General features: G+C 39.0%; 1 protein-coding gene across 1 annotated transcript; it reads left to right on the top strand.

The window, feature by feature from the left end:
• Nucleotides 1–2,897: 2,897 nt before the first annotated feature.
• On the top strand, nt 2,898–5,678 carry abrab (actin binding Rho activating protein b). The gene is made up of 2 exons (XM_082522016.1): nt 2,898–3,940; nt 4,398–5,678. Exons 1-2 carry the CDS (start codon nt 3,186–3,188, stop codon nt 4,879–4,881), a joined length of 1,239 nt encoding a protein of 412 aa, XP_082378142.1. The 5' UTR covers nt 2,898–3,185; the 3' UTR covers nt 4,882–5,678.
• Nucleotides 5,679–9,872: the final 4,194 nt, after the last annotated feature.

The raw sequence follows: 9,872 nt of genomic DNA, 5'->3' as shown, positions 1-9,872 counted from the left end.
TTTAGTCTGTTACTGTTACTGTCTCGGAGCAACTGTAATTGCAAACTGCATTTGTGGATGACATAGCAAACTGCATTCACAGTGATTTCTAGACGTGGTCCTGAGCCCATGCAGGGATTTCTATGTTTTTAATGCAGGGCTACCTGAGGGCCCCCGAAGATCACACTGATTTTCCTTGGTTCTCTGAAACTTTTGACGATATTTCGAACTGCAGATAATGATATTCTCAGCGTCTTCACACATTTATGTCGAGGACCATTATTCTGAAATTGTTCCAGAATTTGCAAACAGTTTTCTGCAGATTGGTGAAGCTCTGCCCATGTTTACTCTGACTCTGCCTGTCTGTGATACCCTTTGATACCCAGTCATGTTGCTGAGTTGTTGCCAGTTAACCTAATTAATTTAAAAAAACAGTTACTTTTTTTTTGTCTTTTGTTGCCCAACTTTTCGAGAAGCGCTATTATCATCAAATTCAAAATGAGCTAATATTTGTCATAGAAGTAAAATGTTTTATTGTGAATAAAATGTGGATTCAAGAGATTTACAAATCGTTTATTTGCGTTTTACAGAGCATCTCAACTTTTTTGGAATTGGAGTTTTATTTGGATATTTGGATATTTTATTTATAATGCAAATTATAGGGATTAAATTCAATATGCAGTGGAACTTCCTGTCTCCTTAATAGTAGAAAGGCCCTTTTGCTCTGTGTGAAAATACTAAACACATAGGTAAACTATTTGTAGCCTGATGCTTCGTGTACTGCTCCAACAATGAAGTCATAGTGACCTCCAGTGGTAGACAACCAAACTAAAAACTCCTTCTCCAAAATTAAACTTTAAACTCTTAAAAAACAAATTGAGCATTGCCTTGATTGTGACCAACTTTAATGTTTTAGCATATTGGACTCCCTACAAGAAAATACAATTAACACAAAATAGAATGCAGTTATATGTATAATAAAATAAAATAAAATAAAATAAAAGTATCAGTCAAAAAAGGCAAGACCATGTTGAATAGTACTGCAGTACTTTATATTTTGCAGAATGGCTATGTTCTGGGAACTGTTCACCTTTGTATGTAAATACATGAAGCCAAACAGAGGCAGGGAAAGCAGCACTGACACAATGCAGGGTACAGAACATGCAGACATCAGCTGATGCGTGCTGGCATGGAGAGCTTGAATTTCCTGTCTGCCTGCAAGACCAAACCACTTACTGAGTAAGCAGGGCATTCTCATCTTGTGCAAGTATCACATTCTTTACTGGGCAGAAGTGCCCTGTTTCTTATTTTCGCCTCATATTTCTCCTAAATTTAAACCCAAATTTAGTTTCAGCCAGACATTCATAGCTTTTATCTGAGGTCAGTTCTTTTTTAAATCTCGAGTTGTGGCTGTGTGTCATATAAAAACAAAGAAGCCCTGTGAGGTAAATTGTCTCAGGGTGATTTTTTGTACCTAAACACAACATTTATTGTTTGAAAACAAACTCTTTGGCAGTTTCTAGATAAGGAAGTGCTGCATGTTTTGTCAATGAAATACAGTCTGTTCATTAAAAGCATTAAAAATAATGCAGTTTTTTTGTTACTTTGGATTAAAATTAATATTTTGTTTGGATTTTCAAAGCATTTGCAAGCACAGATTTTATTTTATCCCCAGACTTGAAAGCATAGTGAGCCCGTTTGTCCTTGTGGAGGAGCACTAGCCTTCCTCTCTGCACAGTTTGAAACTGTATATATTAACATGCTGAGTTGGTTTGAGAACATGTCCTCTGCTGATGCTCTCTGAGTCACTTCCACCCTCCATGACAGACTGCCAACAGATGCAACTTAATGCCTGTGTGCGTGTGTATGTTCCAAGTCCTATTTATAAACAGGCCCCTTCCTCATCAGACGTGCATATGTAAAATCAACACACATAAAACCATCTTCAAATAAAACAGCTCTTAAAACAGGACTAAACACCCCCTAAGGCTTGCAGTATGTTTTGATGATATTGCTAACGTCAGAATACATGCCACTCTCCACTGAGTGAGATGAGATTTCCTTACCTCTGCATTGGAAGACTAAACCACTGCATGCGTAAGCAAGACATCCCAGTCTTCTGCGGGTATCATATTCTTTCCTGGTTGAAACTCCCCAGAGTTTCCTTTTGTTATACTTGTTCTTTTTCTTTATAACCAGTTTCTTAACTAGCTACCGTTAAAAGCTAGTCGAGTACACAGTTAAGGTGCTGAATTTGTACTTTAAATTGAATATTTCTGTTTTCATGGTCATGTGAATTTGCATAATTATGACGAAGGAACTGACCTCCCAGCCCATTGTTCCTTCAGTGGTGCTAGTTTCAGTCATTATACTAATGTACTGTTGCATTTCTTTCCTTCTTACTTCATGCATCACTGTTGTCTTCAGAGAGTTAATCTGAAACGTTCCCTTAAAGCCCCACTATATGCAGTGAATACTGCAGCCCCTTGACCACAAAATATATTCAGACAGTTAAAGGGTAAAACGGAAAGCTTTATAGTAGCAAGGAAATCAGCAAATGGGCTCAGCAACTCTAAAGTTTCATAACACTGGCTAACATTAGCCACCATAACCTTGTGTTACACCAAAAATGTCAGCTTGTGGCAGTAAAGATGATACCATTAAAAGTGGGTTTAACTGCTTATGAGTTCAACGTATTCTTTGTAAGACTTTGTAAAACAGGTTTATACTTTTTATCAAGAGTCACAAGTACTTTAACCAAAAGGTTAGCAAAAGCTAGCAAAGCGAAGTAGAATATTGTGTAATTGTTGCAGATATCTCCCAGTATACATCATCATCATTAATATCTATGAAGCTGAACATGTTGAATGCATATAAAATGGTAAGTTTTTTGTCATTCTGTTTTGCACTTGTTTTACTGCCCTGTCCACCTCTAGTTACAAGCGCTTTAATCTGTGATGAAACATGAGTGCATGGGGGTGACCAGTGTCAGAGAAAGACGATCACGTTGGTAGCCTGGGATGACTCGAATACTTTCCACCATTAGGGTTTACGCTCCCCAGTTTGGAGCTGTGTGTGGGAGCAGGGAAACAGAGACAACAAAGGTACAGCGAGTCAGGCAGAGGATATGAGTTCATTTTAGCAAATCTTACAGCTTACTTGGGAGGATTAATTGTGCCTGTATTTACAGACTAATAGAGACAATTATGTCAGACAAACACAATGGCCAAGTTTCCCAAAGGAAACCATTCAGCAACAAGAACATCAAGAAGCTCCGCACTATTAGCATGGTGTGCAACCTGGCAAGCAGCTGGCAGCAATGGGTGACAGAGAATGAGAACAAGCAGGCCAGCGAGCCAAGCGGCTGGGCTCCGTCTTCACTGGGTGGACCAGAGGAACCCAAAAAGAAGTGGGTTTCAAAGAAGCCTCCATCCATTCAAACGCAGCAAACAGAAGCTTCTAAAGGTCTCACAGCTACACAAACAACGACATCAAAGACTGGTGAGGTTAAGACATCGGATGAGCCACCAGCGGCGTCTTTTATCAAGACAAAGCAAGTGGTGAAGACAGTGACCAGCAGCGCTCAGGAGAAGAGTGCAGGTATTGGGCTCCTGACAGAAAAAATCAAGAGGGAGCATCTCCCATCAGATGAGGAGATTGACAGACTGCTAAAGAAGAAAAGCTCGCCCACCCGTCGGAGGAAGTGCTCCAACATGGTGTCATCGCTGACCAAAAGCTGGAAGCAGGTGGAGAATGAGCAGAAGCTTGTTAAAGAAGGAGGAGATCCAAGAGAGGGATTCACCTGTGGGCGTAAAGAGGACAGTGGGCCCCTCGAGGCAGATGTAGAGGGACTGGAAGTAGATAAAACACACAGAACAAGCTTTTCAGAAGAAGCAGAGGAAAACAACTGTGAAGAAGACTCTGAGACAGCAGTGGGAATAAAAAGATCCTCAGTTCCAATGTAAGTAGTGTCACTGGGCTTCATTTTGTATTCAGAATTAAGTTTTCAAAAAAGAAAATGTTAAGAGGGAGTATAAAATGTTCACCAAATCAACTTTCATCCAACAAATTCTAAAAACTCAAACACTCTTTACTTCTTTTCAATATTTAAGAAATAGAGAATTGAGCTGACAGACTGGATGTTTTCATTAGACCACACAAAAACTTGCACACATTTATCATTTTTGTCTCCAACAATTACATTTAAAAGCAAGTAAAACCACAAGTTCTTTCTGTTGATTACTGAAACCCTGTTTAGTTATACAGGTAACTTTCTCATTAAGATTACACCTTTCTTTTTCAAATCAGATCTGGCCAAGAGAGAAGCAGAAATGATAACCAATATAACAATAAAAACCAGTACTGAGTGTCTTGTTCATTTTGTATTGACTTGTTGTGTCACTTGACATGCTTCACAGCTACAAAAAAGAAGCTGAGGATGCCAACAAGATCAACACGTTGTCCAAGAAATACAGCAGCGTGGGAAATCTCAAGAGCCGCTGGCAGAATTGGGCCTCTGAGCACACAGTTAATCAGAAACTCAACCCCTTCAGTGAATACTTTGATTATGACTATTCCATGTCCCTCCGCCTCCAGAAAGGTCAAGAGGGTTACGGACGTCCAAAGGAGGGTAGTAAGACGGCAGAAAGGGCCAAACGTGCGGAGAAACATATCCACCGTGAAATAGACGACATGTGCTATGTGATCAGAACTATGGCCGATCCGGACCCAGATGGAAAGACCCGGGTCACATTTGGAGAACTGTTTGACAGATACGTTCGGATCTCTGACAAGGTGGTGGGGATTCTGATGAGAGCCAGGAAACATGGGAAAGTGGAGTTTGAGGGCGAGATGCTGTGGCAAGGCCAGGATGATGGAGTTATTATTACTCTTCTGGTGTGATATTAACACCTGGGTCAAAGTTGTTCTTGAAATCCTCTTACAGCTTCTTTGCTTGCACACTGGAATTTGAACCTGAAATAACCCCCGTCATTGTCAGACAGCACTAAGAGGAGGATTTAAGATGCAGTTTGACCCAGGACTACTCGGTGGACACTTGCAGAACAATATCAAAAGGATACAAGCTGAGCTCGGCGGATGTGTCTCTCTACGGATTATCCAAAGAATACTTTTGCTGCTATTTTGGTAGATACTTGACGACTCTTTCTGTCAGTGTTTGAGCTGTAGCTGTCTTGCTCAGTGTTTTGCGAAATCTGCAGAGACTTAAAAGCTTTAAATCACAAGCGCTGAAGAGATAAAGTGTTGGGGTTTTGGTTCCTTAAAATCCATTCAGAGTAGCTTGCAGATTATCACGAGTGTCTCTTTTTCACTTCATGGTTTATGTTAATGAGATACTTGAGCATGTGCTAACGTACCAAATAATCAGCAGCTTTGCAGTATTCTGTACACTAATTCAAACATGGGTTGGGTTTCGCTGCCTGAATACATGCAGCTCAGCTTTCATTGCGCTACACCAGACACAATGCAGTGGAACGCCACAGTACTTTAAAACACCGTGGCCTTTTAGACCACAGCTCTTTGAAATGGTATCGAAGGTTGACCAACACTGCAAGGGAAAATGGGAAAACTCATTAAATTGGAGAAATCCACTTCATGAAAACCACCTGGCCAATACTGTGTAGGTCCTCAGTGACGGCTAATAGTCTTTAAGTCATTTCCACAAGACAGCTGTGGCTGCCCTGTGGCAGAAAACCTCCTGTGGGTTGCAGCAAAGGGTCTACTTTGATCAGGCTGTTGCTTGGGATCATTCTACAATCTGGGAAGTACTGAGGCCTGGTGAGCACTTTGTCCTCTTTTAGTGTGTTGCTCGAGGTGCTTTTGCTTACTATTAGAGGATGTGCTGGTACAAGATCACATTAGAACAGGATAATCAGTGTTAATCGCTTCAACTGTCAGTGGCTTTACAGGAGTGCACAGCAGTAAAGTGTGAATAAGTCAAAATTAAAGTGCTGAAATGAACGAAATTATAGTTATAAGCTGGATTCCTAATCATACAGTAGCCTATGATGACTTGCTGTATTCTGTGTTTTGTGATGCTTTTTGTCTTGGGATTAAAAATAAAAAAGAAATGATAAAAATAAATGCTTGGATATGTTTACCAGTTAATCACTTACTAAGCTGAGGGCTGGACTGGCCTCCGGGAGCACCTGGACATTGTCTGATTGCCTGAGGGTCGTTTTGGGCTGCAGTGAACATTCAGCTTCATCAGCAAGCAATTTACAGACTGAGCAGGGTCTGAGGATTACAAGCGACTCTCTCAGAGACAGACTGTGCACTTTCCTTTTGCAGTCTCCCTCCATCACACAGGTGATGCACACAAAAGACACACACATAAGAAGCCCCATCACCCTCCCTCTCGCTTAGGAAGGTAATGTTACCAGGTAAACCATCTCTTGTTGAGATGACATCATACAATCTAGTAAGAGTGGTTAGTTGCCTGGATCCAGCCACTCTTACTGGATTGTATCATGTCATCTCAACAAGAACAAATTAAGTTGCTGAATTTCATGTAGATGCTACATGATTTAATTACGTTTGCCATAGAAACATCAAATCAAATTAATTGAATGTTAATGTTAATATTATGTTAAACCTACACACATATATCGTGTTGACACAACACAACCAAGATGGATTAATATAACATGATTTGTTTAGATGGAATATAAGTGGCAAGATAAAATTACGTTCATCCAATTAATTATTATTTTTTTGAGTGTAGTAGCACCTCTTAGTTGCCTGCTATAAACGAGACTAATATCGTGGTGAGTGGTGAGTGTGAAATGGGTTAAGCTGCATGTGGTTAAATAATGAACTGAAACATCAGCCAGGTCCAATTTTTTGTAGATCTTTTTGATCAGTTTTATCACAAAAGTGTCCAAACAAAGTATTTTTACTACACAGTTGCTTATTAGTGTTATGGTTGGTTCCGACTGTAACGCCGTAGTTACATTTTTTTAATGTCAACATTCTCTAATCTAGGTTTGAGAAGGCAGACATGCCCTTTTGCTACTCTCATCAGAAAAAGTCCATTACACCTTTCTATTCTGTTGTAAAAGTTGCATTTAAATATGTTCATAAATAGCAAATGAACCAAAAACCACAAGAAACAATGATGGAGGACAAAGTAGCAGAAAAAATGAACAAATAAAATGTGCAATAGTGATCGACGGCTGCTAAGGTGATATAGTCCTCTTTCAGGTTTTATTTTAGTCTTTGCTCGGGCTCCATGTCTTCCTCTTCCTTGTATGATTAAAAAAAATGTGCAGATTGGCTTTCCTTTCTATCAAATAGAACATTGTATTCTGACTGGAACTGATATGAACACCCTGACATGTCTGTCAAGAACACAGGATCACCATGAGACATCATGTAAGAGCTGATAACATAAACTCCCATTATGTAAAGCTCTTTAACTAAAATGATATTCTTTAAAATTCTAAATAGTAACTGTTTTCAAGGAAGCGTTCTTAACCAGATATCCATTAGTTCATTGCAGAGTGGCTGAACCCCAAGTGAACAGGAAAAGTCTGCACAAGGTTTTGGAGGTTTCAGACAATATCACTGCCAAACAAGGCCGAGTGGTGGTTAAGTAAAGTGGTGGTTAGTAAAATCAAGAACAACTAATAATCTGGTTCTGCAGGATTTTCAGTCATGTTCAGATTACTAACATGCTAACAATGAGAAACATGCCTAGCTGACATACTTTATAAATTTGAACGCCAGCTACTGCATATACTTGTGCAACAGACCAGTGAAAACTTTTATCTCCTAATTCAAATGTGAGGCACTATAAATGTACACATGGTAGCCAGTTTCTTACTGTAAACTGGATAGTGTACTCACACAGCCTTCTTGAAGCTCACATACAGACTTAAATCCCACTCAAGGACTGCTTTCAAGGACGTTTTCTTAAAAGATTTCATGTGATTTTGTAAAGTTTCAAACTTTGCTACGCAGCTATATAAGAATCAGTCCATTTAACTAATTAGGACAAATCTGCATATAATTTTGAATGTAGCATGCAATATCACTGCCGAGCAGCACCTAGGGATGGTTTGATAATGGGAGACTAAAATGTATCTGTTTCCTGCTTATATATCTGTACTTACGGTAATTTTAGTCAAAAAGTGAAATCAACTGTGAAGTCTGCAGGTGTTCAATGTGAACACATTATATGCATGCAAATATGCTTTAACAGAAAATACCGCCCATCATTTGTATGTTGAAGCACTAAAGGGAGTATAAATGAACCAGGCTGCGTCTTGCTGTAAACTGGAGAGTGTAGCTGCACAGTTTTGCCTAAACTTAGACGCACGTTTCAGTATTCGCGTCTTCATCTTTTTGACCTAAACAACCAAGCAGACAGGTGAGACCATTTTTACTATAATTACAATCAACACCAATTTTAAATAATTCTTAAATAATTAAATAGTTCTTTGTGTTCATGTTCACAGAATGCTTGTCGTTGTTGTCGTTGTTGTCGTTGTTATCGTAGCGCTTCTTGTGGCTTCTGCTTCAGCTTCCTGTAAGTGGCAATGAGGTGTATCTGATATTTCAGCATTCAATTATGTGTTTTTAAAGCATTTTAGGGATTTACAATTAAGTGACAAGCAATAATAGTAAACTGTGCACTGTGTTCACAAAGTATGATCTGCTTCATCGCTGTCAAACAAATTCAGCTGCCTCATGACGTCTGTTTTCTCCTCCTTGCAGTCCAGCCTCAGTACTCTTTCTCCCCTTCTGTCGGGTCAGGAAGTGGCACCTAATTTGCTATCACTGGAGAAGATAGGATCACAGCTGTAAGGGTCTGGGAAACCTACAGTGGCCACATCATAGGGTGAATATAAAAAAATAAAATTACACCTTGTGATATTAACACTGCTTTCATTCAAAATTAGCACAAAAGAGATAGGTCTATTGATCTATTGGTCATGAGAATGCAGCATATTAACCACCAGCAATTATCTTACATTGTCTTTGTCTGTGTCTCATTTATTTATCAGCATTCAGTTCCACTATGGCTGTTTTTGATCCAAACTACAACAACACTGCACACTGAGGACCGTAGCATCATCTGTTCAGTTTTTGGACAGGAATTGCACTTTGCACAAAATTCTTTAGGGGTATTTTCATTAGTATCTAAAATGATAAAGTATCTACATGAAAATAAGTTATAATTACTATTTTTTTCTTCTTATCCTTATAAAGTAGTTAACCTACTGCTTTTGCACACATCAGTGATCGAGAAAACGGGTGTTGATAACTGTAATTGTTTTCTTTTGGCAATCTGTCATCTTTCTATTACTCACTGTATACTTTTAATGCCATTATTCACCGTCCTCCACACGATCCAACAAAAATACAACTATACGTGTAAACTGGAAATTAGTCGATTTAATTTGCTGGCTCGATGGAGTTTAATTCCTGTATCTTTAAATAAGAAAGCAATAAACATCTACTTAATGCATAGATCATAGATGCATAGATCTTCTTTGAACAAAACGTTCCACTTTAACTAGAGTAGAGCCGCGAGACACATTATGGGACACAGCCTGGCTGAAGCCTAAGCGAACAGGAAAATATTCAGTTAAAATAGAAATCTGAATATACTGAATGAAACTTGAATATATTTGATGAAAGTCAGATTATATTGAATGAAAGTCTGGATTTATTGAATGAAAACTGACGTTGCAAAGGCTCTGGCGCCATCTTGTGTTTAAGACGTATAATATTGTGTCGCTACAAGAAGTAGCTCAACAGGGGAGCAGCATTCCTAAGTAATGAAGACATAATTCTCTGGAAAATGCTTGTACTGTCGTAATTAGTACTAGTAACAGTAACATATATATTAATTCCCCAATCTCCCACGG

The sequence above is a fragment of the Aulonocara stuartgranti genome (assembly GCF_965226115.1).
Source record: "Aulonocara stuartgranti genome assembly, chromosome: 22".
NCBI lineage: Eukaryota > Metazoa > Chordata > Actinopteri > Cichliformes > Cichlidae > Aulonocara > Aulonocara stuartgranti.
This window is presented reverse-complemented; position numbering and strand designations above follow the sequence as displayed.

What these genes read in the sequence shown, in the direction of transcription:
- abrab (XM_082522016.1), top strand. Translation starts at nt 3,186, where the DNA reads ATGTCAGACAAACACAATGGCCAAGTTTCCCAAAGGAAACCATTCAGC. An exon ending in AAAAGATCCTCAGTTCCAAT is followed by an intron (nt 3,941 to 4,397) that starts GTAAGTAGTGTC and finishes CATGCTTCACAG; the next exon opens with CTACAAAAAAGAAGCTGAGG.